General features: G+C 48.8%; 2 protein-coding genes across 13 annotated transcripts in view; one reads left to right on the forward strand and one right to left on the reverse strand.

Moving 5' to 3' along the window:
- Positions 1–15,918, reverse strand: part of dock1 (dedicator of cytokinesis 1) — a 263,696-nt gene that overhangs the window by 116,480 nt on the left and 131,298 nt on the right. The gene's annotated exons all lie outside the window — the stretch shown is intronic.
- Positions 5,941–15,918, forward strand: part of insyn2a (inhibitory synaptic factor 2A) — a 36,352-nt gene continuing 26,374 nt past the window's right edge. The window contains exons 1-4 of one of the 3 annotated variants that reach the window (XM_020047214.3): positions 5,941–6,131; positions 6,253–6,564; positions 15,363–15,514; positions 15,667–15,786. In XM_020047214.3, the coding sequence (XP_019902773.1) occupies positions 15,368–15,514; positions 15,667–15,786 (267 nt within the window). In that variant the 5' untranslated portion in view covers positions 5,941–6,131; positions 6,253–6,564; positions 15,363–15,367. Of the gene's footprint in view, positions 6,565–15,321; positions 15,515–15,666; positions 15,787–15,918 lie in introns of those variants that run through there. The other 2 variants (XM_020047213.3, XM_020047215.3) reach the window with 2 other exon arrangements.

Genomic DNA, 15,918 nt, shown 5'->3' on the forward strand with positions numbered 1-15,918 from the left:
TATAGAACCATCTCATACACACCGGTACCGACTGTTCTGTGCTGTATAGAACCATCACATACACCACTGGTACCGACTGTTCGGTGCTGTATAGAACCATCTCATACACACTGGTACCGACTGTTCTGTGCTGTATAGAACCATCTCATCCACACTGGTACCGACTGTTCTGCACTAGAGAGAACCATCTCATCCACATTGGTACTGACTGTTCTGTACTGGAGAGAATCATCTCATCCACACTGGTACCGACGGTTCTGTACTGGAGAGAATCATCTCATCCACACTGGTACCGACGGTTCTGTCCTGGAAAGAACCATCTCATCCACACTGGTACCGACTGTTCTGTACTAAAGAGAACCATCTCATCCACACTGGTACTGACTGTTCTGTACTAGAGAGAACCTTCTCATCCACACTGGTTCCGACTGTTCTCTGCTGTAGAGAACCATCTCATTCAAACTGGTACCAACTGGTCTGCAAAGAGTGATCTTCCTGTCAGTAGAACCACCGCCATCCCGGTAGATGGAGCGATTCCATTCCCCTCGTAATGGTGGCGCAATCTCAAGGAAATCTCTTTCTCTCTATGCCCAGTTTATGACTCCAGCACCAAATGGAAAGGCACATTGATATCTTCCTGTATGATGTCAGGGGCAAAAAATATCACCTACTCGTGCACTATACTCTGGACAGAATATCTCCTTTATGACTCTAAGGCAAGCAGCAGACTTAAATATCCATAGTGTTCTGCAGTTCTCCCCAGATGGGACTTCAGTCTACAAAATAATAAGAGAAAAATGTATTTTTATCAATGACAAATAAAACAGTAACATGGTTAGATAAATATTTGAAAGTGTGTTAATTTCACATTATGATTGCAGTATTATGTTAGTGCCTTTGGGTATAGGATGTTTTAAAAAATATACATCATTTTTTAAAACAGCAACAATTGAACTAGGTTGCCATTTTAAAATTACCAATAGCCTCATACTGCATCTCAGTTCAGAAGGATGGACTGTATCTTTGATGTTTCTTGGGGGTTTGATACATCATCCACAGTATAATTATTAACTTGGCCATACTTAAAGAGATAGTCTGCCTTTTTAAGAGACTTCTCAAAGAGCTCCCTGGTATTTATAGTTGACTATGTGCTAGAAATGTAATCCCTGACTGAGGAAATGTACAGATGTTATGAGAGGGGGACAGACATTTAAAGTATGATGATTACTTCACAGAATCCATTTTACATAGTACATGACCATTTTTACTTATTTCTTCTGTCAATATTTTTAATGATTTTATTCTTCACCGACATCATTCAATACTTTCTGTAGATCAATCCCCGCAAAAACTACAACAGAACACACTTTGTAACACAGCGTGAATACAACGTGAATACAACGTGAATACAACGTGAATACTCATCTACTCCATTGTAGAAGACTGCAAGAAAACTACACGGTGGTTTAACGTTGCTGTGTGGTACAGCCGGAGGAATGCAAGGCAGCCAGTCGACAACAGATACTGAGACGAGACACACCAAAACACCCCTCCACTGAGTACATGCCGTCGGGGAAACCCTGGCACGGGGAAAGCTAACGCCAGATGTTGATCCTTTCAACCAACCAACACAGCCATCGTCTTGATTTTATTTACACTCTACATTTATTTTCCCTGGCAAGTCAATTTAGAACATATTAATAAACGATTGTAGTTCGCTAATTATGAATTACCCTGACGGCCGCGGGGGGGAGGGGGGCGGGGGGCATGCCAGGTCAAACGGAATGAACGTTTAAAGGGGAGTAGTAACTGCCGTGTACCCAAGGATGGCGGTTCTCAGCGTACATCAGAGGGTTGACAACCTCCTGCAGGTTGACACACGGCCACATGAAGAGATCAACTACAGGGTCTAACTCTAGCAAATGTCTTCGTCCACCCAGACTCACTGGGGGCTGTGTTCCCTGCCTGCACCATCCAAGAACCCCCCCCCCACCCCTTTCCATTGGCTTGATGTTGAAGCCAACCTCCACTACCAGACCCTGGTGCTTCCACGCCGAGCGACATGGTCCGTGACGACTTCTACCTTCAGGCTGAGCTCAAACCCCAAAAATCCCTACAGGGGTTCTTCTAAATGGTCGACGTCCCTCCGTCTCGATCCGAGCTCTCCTCTGGCCAGGCTTCCCAATGGTGGAACCACCAGAGTCCTCTGCTGAAGAGGATCTTAACTCTTACGTTGCCCCCATCTCAACTTCACATAGATCTCTCAGAGAGGCAAAGGTAAAAAAAATAAGATACAAATAAAAAATACCAACGGATGTGTGAAAGGAAAGGTCCATGCGCTGTCCATGTCTGGAGTTCTTTCTCACCCTTAAGAGGATAAAATCCACACAGACGGTCCAAACGCATTCACTTCCCAGGGCATGTCAGACGGATGCTTTCATTCTTGGAGAGCTTCAGCCATTTGCTTAGACAAGCAGTTCTCCAGCCTTTGCGAGAGGTGAGGGAGCCAAGGTCTGCGTACCAAATTGAGCACTATTCACTACTTATTAGGCTATTTTTAAACCAGGCTTACTTTGTTCTTGTCAGAAATAGCGTGTGATACAGGGAATAGAGTGCCATTTGGAACACAGCCGTGGTCTATAAAGGAGACAGTAGGAGCTATTTATACTAGCCTTCACAGCCAGACCAACGACCTCTAACGGAGAAATATCCATTCCATTAATGGAGAATAATCTTCAAGGTCAACCCTTAACAGCTCACTACAGTGACATTAATCCCAAGGTGGGATCTAAAAGGCCTTTCTGGCACGTCAGACAAAGCTTTCATGGCTGCTTTGAGGGGGCAATAATACATTGACTTCCAATCTGATAATAACATGAAGCTAAAGAGCGAGTAGCGTGTGTGTAGTATGCCACACCCCCAACTGAAGCCACCTAGGCAGTAGGCAAGCAGGGTGGGTGTCAGTGTGGTGGGTGTTCAGGCTGGGTGGGTGGTGTCCATGCATGGTGGGTTAGTGTCAGTGTGGTGGGTGTTCAGGCTGGGTGGGTGGTGTTCATGCATGGTGGGTGGGTGTCAGTGTGGTGGGTGTTCAGGTATGCAGGGTGGGTGGTGTTCAGGTATGCAGGGTGGGTGGTGTTAATGCAGTATGGGTGGTGTTCATGCAGGCAGGATGGGTGTCAGTGTGGTGGGTGTTCAGGCAGGCAGGGTGGGTGGTGTTCATGCAGGGTGGATGGGTGTCAGTGTGGTGGGTGTTCAGGCAGGCAGGGTGGGTGGTGTTCATGCAGGGTGGATGGGTGTCAGTGTGGTGGGTGTTCAGGCAGGGTGGATGGTGGGTGTTCAGGCAGGGTGGATGGGTGTCAGTGTGGTGGGTGTTCAGGCAGGGTGGATGGGTGTCAGTGTGGTGGGTGTTCAGGCAGGGTGGATGGGTGTCAGTGTGGTGGGTGTTCAGGCAGGGTGGGTGGTGGGTGTTAAGGCAGGGTGGGTGGGTGTCAAGGCAGGGTGGGTGGGTGTCAGTGTGGTGGGTGGGTGCCAGTGTGTTGGGTGTTCAGGCAGGGTGGGTGGGTGTTGGGTGTTCAGGCAGGGTGGGTGGGTGGGTGTTCAGGCAGGGTGGGTGGGTGTTGGGTGTTCAGGCAGGGTGGGTGGGTGTTGGGTGTTCAGGCAGGGTGGGTGGGTGTTGGGTGTTCAGGCAGGGTGGGTGGGTGTTGGGTGTTCAGGCAGGGTGGGTGGGTGGAGGGTGTTCAGGCAGGGTGGGTGGGTGTTGGGTGTTCAGGCAGGGTGGGTGGATGTTGGGTGTTCAGGCAGGGTGGGTGGGTGGAGGGTGTTCAGGCAGGGTGGGTGGGCGTTGGGTGTTCAGGCAGGGTGGGTGGTGTTGGGTTGTTCAGGCAGGGTGGGTGGGTGTTGGGTGTTCAGGCAGGGAGGGTGGCTGGGTGGTTGGTGTAATATTGCTCATCAGAAGGGGAAAGTGAGCCATGAGACCCAAGGGTCGAATTAACCCTGAAAAGGAACAAACTGATTAGAATGGACAGACTGGGACTATGTTACTAACCTTAGGATAAAGACTATGTGACTAATGTCAGGACTAATATTACATGACTAATGTCAGGACTAATATTACGCAACTAATGTCAGGACTGGGGCTATGTTAAAGACAAGACTGGGACTACAATAATAACCCCAAAAAAACGGACTGATGTAATTTGTTACCATTTTCACCAAACCACGAGGGGGTGGGGCATTCAGAGTAATCCTCATGTAAGCATATTTGTATTATTTGTTATTTCAAACGTGTTTCAATATCCATCTGTGTACTTATTCCTTTAATCATCAGATATGGCTGGAAAGAGAAAAAGAGAATTTCTGATCTTTTTGCAGCTTAGGTGGATCCTAGATTAAAATACTCTGCTGTGGGACTGTGTGATGGGAATAGTAATATTATTGTGTGTGTGTTGGAGGAGAGAAAGAGAGAGAGGGGGGAGTGAGTGAGAGAGGGGGAGAGGTAGAGAGAGAGGGGGAGTGAGTGAGAGAGAGAGAGAGGGGGAGGTGAGTGAGAGAGGGGGAGAGGTAGAGAGAGAGGGGGAGGTGAGTGAGAGAGGGGGAGAGGTAGAGAGAGAGGGGGAGTGAGTGAGAGAGAGAGAGAGGGGGAGGTGAGTGAGAGAGGGGGAGAGGTAGAGAGAGAGGGGGAGGTGAGTGAGAGAGGGGGAGAGGTAGAGAGAGGGGGAGAGGTAGAGAGAGAGGGGGAGGTGAGTGAGAGAGGGGGAGGTGAGTGAGAGAGGGGGGAGTGAGTGAGGGAGGGGGAGAGGTAGAGAGAGAGGGGGGAGTGAGTGAGAGAGGGGGGAGTGAGTGAGAGAGGGGGAGAGGTAGAGAGAGAGGGGGAGTGAGTGAGAGAGGGGGAGAGGTAGAGAGAGAGGGGGGAGTGAGTGAGAGAGGGGGAGAGGTAGAGAGAGAGGGGGGAGTGAGTGAGAGAGGGGGAGAGGTAGAGAGAGAGGGGGGAGTGAGTGAGAGAGGGGGAGAGGTAGAGAGAGAGGCAGGGCTTGGGTGAGTGCGAGAAGGAGAGAGATAGAGTGTAATTGATAGCACAGGATGATAACAGTGGTTACTATTGGTTCTCACCAGGAGATCCCTACCTAGGACAGCACACGCACGCACACGCACGCACGCACGCACATAACTGTCTAGAAAGAGAATAACTACTTCAGCGTGTCACATTCTCGCCGTGTGTCTTCTCAGGACCCTGTTTGTTAAACAGTATCATGCTGAAAACACCATCCAATTAAAACACCAAAGGTATATTAGAAACCCAGTTTACCAGCCCCTGACAGATGGGGAAGGACAACAAACACACCAGCGTTGTCTTCTCAATGAGCATTATGTACACACAGATGGAATCGTTCTCTCACACACACACACACACACACACACACACACACACACACACACCAGCACACACGCCACGGGGAGCTGAGGAAATTGAGACAGAGTAAGGTGCAGTGGACTTGTACTGAACTTGTCGTAATAAACCTCTGATGAAGAAGGTACTGAAGAAGGTATGAACAAACACGCCGTACAGCTGTCCTCCACGGACAAACACAAAGCCCTTCAGTAGAAGTACAGTACCCCTCCACCCCTCCTGTCTCCAGGATTAAAGCTCTGATGATTGTGTGTGTATCATGTTGGCTTAGCTACTGAGATAAGGTGATGTATGCATCTGTCTACTGTTAAACCATGACACACACACACACACACACACACACACACACATCTCATTAGACTCCCCCTTTTCCTCTCTCCCTCCTCCCTCTCTCTCTAACAGAATCCCCCTCTCTCTTTCCCTCCCTCCCAGAATCCCTATCTGTCCATCTCTCTCCACCCCAGAATCCCTCCCTCCCTCCCTCCCTCCCTCAGAATCCCTTAACCTCCGTTCCACATCCCTATATCCTTGTGCTGCCTCCTCCTCTCTGTTTTTTTGCTCCCTCATTCTTTCGCTCCATTCCCTTCTCCGTCTCTCTCTAGCACACACCATAACTCCATCCCTCACTCATACACACACACACACACACACACACGCGTGAGGAGAGAGGACCTGCAGCAGCAATGGCGATTTTCTGCGTGCGCTAAGCAACTGCTGTCTGACGGTGAGCGGACCAGCAAGCAACCTGGACGTTCCGTGTGTGTGTGTGTGTGTGTGTAAGAGCGTGCGTGAGAGTGTGTGTGTGTGTGTGTGCGAGTGAATGCGAGCTCCTCTCTACTTTACAGAGAGAAGGAGGAGGAAGGGGGAGCGCCTCACACACGGAGGGCTTAGCGGAAAACAAGGATCTCTCGCGCGTGCTACGGTTACAGAGGCAACGCTTCAAACTACTGAAGGAAATATACCTGGTGCCGGCTCTCTGCCAGCCCCGACCATGCAGCTTACCCCCGCCGCGTAACTTCTACCAGGGCACAGCCTTCTCCTCTGCCAGGGACACTAACCCACCAACGGGGACAGACATGCACGACTGGCACCAGGACTGGCACGACCAGGGATCTACGCCGCTGTCCCCTCCTCTTCATCAGTGATTTACGCAGGAGGTGAGTCGCCCGGGCTCTTCTAATCTTTTTTTAATCAAAGCATAAAGCTCCAGTGGTGGTTTATCAAAGGGCGAGAACATGTCGATTGATCAAAATGGGTGGTGCTTCATTGACAGGTGGGGGGGTGGGTGGGGGGGGGGGGGAGCTCAGGTTGAGATAACCTCTTGATGAAAGGGCAGATGTGAAGGGGGGTGTTGTGGGGTCTGAGGACACACTGAAGTGCTTTACAGTGGGAATTTTTCTGCTGATTTTATGTCCCGGATCACATATAAAACACAGCTTTTCACAGCAGTTTTTATGTCAGGTAGAGGCTCTTTGCAACCGACCAGGAGATCCTTATGTTAGCTGTTGTTTAAGGAATTAAATGTTCAGTGTCTCTGAAAAGGTGGAATGTCAAAATAAGTATAACACATTTATTATCAGTAGACACAACGCAAACAAATACATTAAATATAATTGAAATAATAATTTGAAATGATCTGGGGTATGGTTTTACTATATGCATGACAATTTTTCTCATGACAATTTTTCGTCATTCAATCTACTGGGTTCTATCATTCAGCATGGCAAGAACAGTAGAACAAATCCCACCATAGGAATCCAGAACAGTAAAACACATCCCTCGACAGGAATCTAGAATAGCAGAACACATCCCTCTACAGGAATCTAGAACAGCAGAACACATCCCTCTACAGGAATCTAGAATAGCAGAACACATCCCTCTACAGGAATCTAGAACAGCAGAACACATCCCTCTACAGGAATCTAGAATAGCAGAACACATCCCTCTACAGGAATCTAGAACAGCAGAACACATCCCTCTACAGGAATCTAGAACAGCAGAACACATCTAGAATGATGCTGCAATTCTGTTGTTAACTGAGCTGTCTGTGGGTTACATAACCACTGCTGGCTCTGTTTCCAACCCGGATACAGAGCGTGTTTTTAGGTGTTCAACCTATATCCACAAATCTGACTATCAAACAGATATTTTACAGTATGAAGAATGAACTGAGAAGTGACTAGGGAACATAGACTGAGCTGCTCTATGTGTGTGTGTGTGTGTTGAGCATTAGCCAGTTGACTGCTGGTGTGTTGGTGAAGGACCCTAACTGAGGAGTAATCTAGATGAATGGATGTGGTGATCCTACCATCTCATTATAGTGAGACAGTGACGTGGGTGGGGGTGGTGGGGGGGGGTGGGGGGAGGCTTTATGGTTTACTTTGAGGACCTCTTCCCTAATCTCGCAATCTCCTCAGTGTGCGTGTGTGTGTACATGTATAAGTGAGAGTGTGTGTGAAAGAGAAAGACTGCTGCATTCTATCCAGACTCTCTTCAACCACAAATCACAATGTAAGCCTATCAGAGAAAGAGACATTGTGAGAGATTGTTCAGCCTTCAACTTTTTTGTCATTCTTATGCCACACTTAAAGCATATTACTCGACAGATATATTGCCTTTCATCACAAAGCAGAGACAGCAGAGACAGACATTGGGTTAGCGACAGACAGAGGCTAAGAGAGAATACAAGAACGAGGGACTGTTGCACCACTGCTCCCATAAAGAACTTGACGTCAGTCCAGGAGGATATCATTTTCTAACATGGTCTACTGTTTCACATAGATCCCAATGTTTTGGAATCAGTGAAAGTCAGCTGCAGCAATCCCTCCCTCCCTCCCTCTCCATCTCTCCCTCCCTCCCCCCATCTCTCCCTCCCTCCCTCTCCATCTTTCCCTCCCTCTCCATCTCTCCCTCTCCATGTCTCGTGTTCAACAGCACCTCACTCTCTGGTCTACAGAAGCTCCCTATGTGTTCTACAGCACCTCCCTCTCCATCCTACAGCACCTCCCTCTCCGTCCTACAGCAACTCCATCTGGTTTTGGCAACCCCCTCTCTGTTCAACAGCACCTCCTTCTCTGTTCGCGAGCACCTCCCCCTCTGGTCTACAGAAATGTTTTGGAAGTATGAGGTGGTGTGTGCTCATGTGGGGGTAACCTTGCAGGCTGGTAGCTGGTGTCTGACGGCAGGTAGCTAATTATCAGTGAGTGTACCGTACCAGACCCCAAGCAGCACACAGACACAGTCCTTCCAGTGTGCTGGATAGGTGACTATAATGTGGAATGGCACTAGCAGGGAAAGCTAGCTGTTTCCAGATGATCTGACTTCTCACAGACTCACCCGCTACTCTTCCCAACAGAGCACTTAACAGACTGACAACCTCCCACGCTCCCACAGATCCTGTCTGTCTCCCACTCTCACACAGACCCAGTCTGTCTCCCACTCTCACACAGACCCAGTCTGTCTCCCACTCTCACACAGACCCAGTCTGTCTCCCACTCTCACACAGACCCAGTCTGTCTCCCACTCTCACACAGACCCAGTCTGTCTCCCACTCTCACACAGACCCAGTCTGTCTCCCACTCTCACACAGACCCAGTCTGTCTCCCACTCTCACACAGACCCAGTCTGTCTCCCACTCTCACACAGACCCAGTCTGTCTCCCACTCTCACACAGACCCAGTCTGTCTCCCACTCTCACACAGACCCAGTCTGTCTCCCACTCTCACACAGACCCAGTCTGTCTCCCACTCTCACACAGACCCAGTCTGTCTCCCACTCTCACACAGACCCAGTCTGTCTCCCACTCTCACACAGACCCAGTCTGTCTCCCACTCTCCCACAGACCCAGTCTGTCTCCCACTCTCCCACAGACCCAGTCTGTCTCCCACGCTCCCACAGACCCAGTCTGTCTCCCACGCTCCCACAGACCCAGTCTGTCTCCCACGCTCCCACAGACCCAGTCTGTCTCCCACGCTCCCACAGACCCAGTCTGTCTCCCACGCTCCCACAGACCCAGTCTGTCTCCCACGCTCCCACAGACCCAGTCTGTCTCCCACGCTCCCACAGATCCTGTCTGTCTCCCACTCTCACACAGACCCAGTCTGTCTCCCACGGTCCCCATAAACCCTGTCTTCCACGCTCCCACAGACCCACTCTGTCTTCCACGCTCCCACAGACCCAGTCTGTCTCCCACGCTCCCACAGACCCAGTCTGTCTCCCACGCTCCCACAGACCCAGTCTGTCTCCCACTCTCACACAGACCCAGTCTGTCTCCCACTCTCACACAGACCCAGTCTGTCTCCCACTCTCACACAGACCCAGTCTGTCTCCCACTCTCACACAGACCCAGTCTGTCTCCCACGCTCCCACAGACCCAGTCTGTCTCCCACGCTCCCACAGACCCAGTCTGTCTCCCACGCTCCCACAGACCCAGTCTGTCTCCCACGCTCCCACAGACCCAGTCTGTCTCCCACGCTCCCACAGATCCTGTCTGTCTCCCACTCTCACACAGACCCAGTCTGTCTCCCACGGTCCCCATAAACCCTGTCTTCCACGCTCCCACAGACCCAGTCTGTCTTCCACGCTCCCACAGACCCAGTCTGTCTCCCACGCTCCCACAGACCCAGTCTGTCTCCCACGCTCCCACAGACCCAGTCTGTCTCCCACGCTCCCACAGACCCAGTCTGTCTCCCACTCTCACACAGACCCAGTCTGTCTCCCACTCTCACACAGACCCAGTCTGTCTCCCACGCTCCCACAGACCCAGTCTGTCTCCCACGCTCCCACAGACCCAGTCTGTCATCCACGCTCCCACAGACCCCGTCTCCCACAGACCCCGTTTGTCTCCCACGCTCCCACAGACCCAGTCTGTCTCCCACTCTCCCACACACCCTGTCTCCCACAGACCCCGTCTCCCACAGACCCCGTCTCCCACAGACCCCGTCTCCCACAGACCCCGTCTCCCACAGACCCCGTCTCCCACTCTCCCACAGACCCCGTCTCCCACTCTCCCACAGACCCCGTCTCCCACTCTCCCACAGACCCCGTCTCCCACTCTCCCTTTCTTTCTCCCATAGACCCGTCTGTCTCCCACGCTCCCCGTCTGTCTCCCACGCTCCCACGGACCCCGTCTGTCTCCCACGCTCCCACGGACCCCGTCTGTCGCCCACTCCCCCACGGACCCCGTCTGTCTCCCACGGACCCCGTCTGTCTCCCACTCTCCCACGGACCCGTCTGTCACCCACGGACCCCGTCTGTCACCCACGGACCCCGTCTGTCAACCACGGACCCCGTCTGTCTCCCACGGACCCCGTCTGTCTCCCACGGACCCCGTCTGTCTCCCACACTCCCACAGACCCCCGTCTGCCTCCCACAGACCCCGTCTGCCTCCCACAGACCCCGTCTGCCTCCCACAGACGCCGTCTGCCTCCCACAGACGCCGTCTGCCTCCCACAGACGCCGTCTGCCTCCCACAGACGCCGTCTGCCTCCCACAGACGCCGTCTGCCTCCCACAGACGCCGTCTGCCTCCCACAGACGCCGTCTGCCTCCCACAGACGCCGTCTGCCTCCCACAGATATGTCGTTAGCCACGTGTCTCTCTCTGCTGTGACTGACAAGCCTCTGGCTGGGCGGCTGGCTCCACAGCTCTCCCAGGGAGGTGACCACGTGACACGAGGAGTCGCCAGCCGAAGCATTGAGATCGGCCACTCTGCCTCTCACAATCTCCCTCCCTCCCTTCCTTTTCACATTCTCCTCTCCCTCAATCTCCTTCTTTCTGCCTCATCCCCATCACTTCAGAATGTTCTCCCTTTCTACTGTTCGGAAGAAAAAATCATCACCTCGTCTGTGGCTGATCCACAATAATCTTTGTACCCGAAATTATACATTTCAAGAAAGACAGAGTTAGACATTGTTCTCTTTAAAAGTGGGATCAGCTAACCCCAGTTCAAACCATGACGGACAGTTGTCACCCTGCGAGACGTGGATTTCTGTCCTGGTTTTAGACAAATAATCGCATTGGTTATACAAAGTTGCACGGAGAGCTTTGTCTGTATTTTAGTCATACGTTGACTGAAACCACGCAACTAACAGAGTGGACCTCAACACAACCGTCGCTCCTTACTGCTCACATGACACCCAAATGAACTTTTCTAATTACCACCTTCCCTTCACAAGTCGACAGCACTCCCCGTAGGATTTATGAAAAGCAGCTCGCTCTGCTTGGAAATATACTGATCGGCAATTAAGGTTATTTGTGATATTCTGTATAATAGGTCTTTCTGTCTGTGGGGCTGGCCAACTGTGTCAAGGTCTGCCTGCCTGCCTGTCAGTGTACTGTAATACACTGGACATTATAATGTACAGAATAATCTTAAAGCAAACATATACTATTGCTTTCAAGAAATAGGTTGAACATCTACACATGGCTCTGTGTATTAAGCTGTATTCCAGTAGCTATATTAGACATAAAAAAGATATATTTCAGTAGCTATTCTATAGTAGGCATTTTCTCCTTAAAAAATAATGATAATGGGGGGAAATAGCACCTATACAACCCGTTCAAAGGACTGGTGGGCACTAGAGGTACCTCGGGCTCATTCCGAAATGGGAAAAACCTTGTTAACCTAATATGCCTCAAGTCTGTTTTAAATCTATATTTTCTATTCGTTTTCTACTGTTTAACGTTGTAATCGAGAACAAATAAGATCTTGGTTGATTTTCATTGTACAAATAACATTTTAAAAAGCAAGAAAGCAAAGACTGCTGCTTTCTTTGGTGAGATCACTTTATGGCATTATATAGAGGGCATGCTGTTCCACATGTGCCAAAAAAGGAATGACATAAGCATTATACAGAACCGGGTTCGGCATAAAAAAAAAGATAAAAGTGTTTATGTTAGTTTCATTTGTTCTGAGACAGCAGCTATGTCATAAATAAAAAAAAAATAAAAAAAGATCTGCAACAAAAAAGGAGCAATAAGGCCCAGACCTTTTCTGCTGATCACAAAACACCAAGAACATTACTCTTTCTATGGCTCTAATGGGAGGCAACGCAAAGGCTTCAGGGCAAACCCATATCCTGCATTTATAATACATGTTAATATTATAATATGTGTTTTAACGTGCTGTTGTCAGACTGTTGGCAGTTGTCAAAAACATGATGTAGCATTTAAACAACGCCAGCGGTAAAGCAAATGTCATAGATTTGTCTAATGTGTCTTGAACTATCCTGTGTGATCTACCTTGCATCAGTGGGGAAATATAATATGTGAATACACTGCTTTTTCATAACAGAATAAGAATCTTTAATGACCTCCCTAAAACGTACCGTCTCGGCAGTCAACCCCGCTGACATTACCACAGACACCCAGCTGTGTCATTCAGGATGGTTTCATGTTTTGAGAAGGTCTGATATACACGCAGACTTCGGGCCTGTTTTCTATTGACTGGCTGCACACTAATGAGTTGGGGCCGGTTGGCTATCAAATGGTAGTACACTAATGAGTTCTTGCCCGTTTGCTATTGAGTGGCAATATACAGAAGAGTGGACTGGGAGCAGCAGACGTCATCTGATCACCTGCTGCGTGGCGGTAGCGGGTCTGTTCAGGTCTTTTCCCAAATTAGGTGTGTGAAACCACACAGTGATGTCATCATGCCCTCAATTTAGCTACCAGGGGTGTTTGTTGACTTTGCCGAGGGCTTTGTTGGCAGGGGCCAGTTTGGTCTTAACTAGCTTCGTGATATCCTACAATATTGTTTCTATAAAATACTAATCACAATTTTAAAAAATGACTCAAGATTAATTCTGAGAGAGTTTGCATCAAGACTAAATGTTTTGGTTTACCTGAAGTGGATCTAGTGAATCTCTTATTGTAAATTTGTTGTCCAATTGTGTTTTAATATTCAAAAAATGAAAACAGCACAATTACCAGTGAAAGTTATGACAAACATCTCATTATGTTTGCTTTGGGTTTTCAGTTTGGACAGTTGTAGTTTGATTTAAGTTCAACATTAGTAATCACTGACCTTCTGAAAGAAACAAGAATAGAACAGTCAGCCCAAATGTCAGACAGACAGCAAAATAAGAGGGAAGGATGGGGAGGGCAAGGAGAGAGGGGGGGCAGAGAGAGAAATGGAGGGGAAATGAAGGAGGAAAATGGAGAAAGACAGAAATAGATACAGCTCTGAAGTATAATTTATTTGTTTACACAAAAATCAATGATACCATAGGAGCACAAACAAAAAGCTGACCAGATAACAACTATCCCTCTATCACGGCGAAGTCAAACTGATGGAGAGAACCAAAAAACAGATCTGTTGATAACAATGTGTTGCTAAGATACAATTACTTTCAAATACTCTAAAAACAAAACACCCATATTTAATGAATTTATTTCTGGGGGGTGGGGTGTTATTTGGGATAATTCTACCCTATATCACCCTAAGCCTTTTTGTAACATAATTACATGGTTGTTTTCAATTAAGCCTTACAGCAATTTAGCAATTATCTGATGGGGAACAAGGTCACATGAGGATTGGTTTCAAACAGCACTGAGGCTAAGTGGCTAACCTTCACGTCATTCTTTTGGTTCTCTGCAGACCTGTTCCAGGCTGTAGGCAGGCCTGCTGTGGTGAGATCTGTCACTGGGCGTACACAGCCACTGCTGGTGGGGTTTCAGGAAAAATGTAGATTTTAGCCTTAAAACCTGATTTTCCCCTGTTACCATTCTCTGCTTTAACATGATGATCCAAGCTGTGCTGAAAAGAAAATCCATGTCCTGATCTCTGATCTTTATAAATGTCTTAAGTGTTTTGTTGCCATTTGTTTATCTGATGCTTTTATGTAAATCGGCCAAGCGAAAGCTAACGTGGGCTAGCTTTTCGCTAAATAAGGTTAGAGATCGTTAGTCTGAGACGTATGTGTCCGTGTTGCCCTGCCCCTAAAAACATGAATTAATCAATGTGTGAATAAGCAGGGCTTCTGGGAGTTGTGATGATGACGTAATCTAGTACAGTGAAGTTGCCGACAACGGATTCTCTACGCCTGTTGGATTCTGTGTCCGTCGGCCTGGTTGGCGCTGACCCGGTAGTGCCAAGCAAAATGACTTATTGTCCCTCCAAAAGCTCCCATTAAAACTCAGACAGACACACTCATCAACTTAGACGAGGAGGTCATTCTGAGTGGAGACAGAGATTAAAAGCCACAATTAACTACCAATGACAGACCGCGGGACGGAAAGAAAAACTGTTTGATAAAATTTGGTGTAATCGGTTTCACAGAGGGCAAGATTAAACGGCATCATATAAAATCTGGTAGGATTATTTTGTGGGAACATAAACCCCCCCCCCCATGCAGTTTTCCAGTAAATAAAAACAGATGGTTGAGCAGGCGGGTCTCAATGTGAATGAACTCTCCAAATGGATACACACTTCTCTCCAAAGAGCTAAAAACTTCTGTCCAAACAGGTACATAAGAGGTCATTTTCAAGGAATTCTTTGTTTCCAAACATCCCCTCTCCTCCCCAGTGTCGGGTAGCCTACTGGTGTGGACAGTGAAGAGACATTTTTAAATGTGGGATCTTGATTGCTCGATGGAGAGTGTTTCTTTTGAAGAACAGACACGGCAGCATAAAGGGTATAGAGGCGCTTCCTTTTATGTTGTTCATGCATATGCACTTAACGCTACAAAGAGGGAGAAAAACCAAGGCTAGTTATTCTCAGGGTGTGTGTGTAATGTTTGGGAGATTGTGTTTGTGGGTGGGTGCCTCTCCCTCATATACCACAATGCCTACTGTAACAGCCTATTCTCTCTTCCTCTCTCTCGTTCGCTTAAACCCTCTCTTTCAAATTCCTCTCTTTCTCTTGCCTCCTCTCTCACCCTCTCTTCCTTCCTTTCTCTCTCTCTCTCTCTCAATGTCTCTCGTTCGTCCCCTCTTTCTCTCTCTGTCCCCGTCAGGAACCATGGTGAGCAAGGCGGAGGGGGGTAAATGCATGCTCACCAACTCAGAGTCAGACTCAGAGGCAGGACCCTCACCTTCCCCGACTGCCTCTCAGGCCCTGGAAGTTAAATACTCCTCCCTGGACACCAGCGCCAGATCCCAGCAGCAGGTGTGTGTGTGTGTGTGCGCATGAGCATGCATGCAGGCGTGTGTGTGTGTGTGTGTGTGTGTGTTTGGGACTAGGACTAACAGTAACATTAAGACAGTCAAAAGACGAATGTCCAATGACAAGATGTCTGGTAAATAAGTCTTGCATTGTAGGTAAGGAAGAGGAACAAGGCCCTCCAGGTGAGGTTCAAGGACATCTGTGAGGCGCAGAATGAGCAGAGAGAGGCTGCTTTACAGGCTGCTGGGAAGGGAGGAAAGCCCCTCGCATACAAGGTATGCAACCGACCGTACTATTGATAATGACCAAATGACAGCTTAGTGTAATGTCTACCAAACGCAGGCCTGGGAGCCCTTAGGATGTTTTATTTCATAATGAGTGGGTTATCTGAATCCTCCGTGCTGCCT

This window comes from Esox lucius, chromosome 6, assembly GCF_011004845.1.
Source record: "Esox lucius isolate fEsoLuc1 chromosome 6, fEsoLuc1.pri, whole genome shotgun sequence".
In the NCBI taxonomy this organism is placed as follows: Eukaryota; Metazoa; Chordata; class Actinopteri; order Esociformes; family Esocidae; genus Esox; species Esox lucius.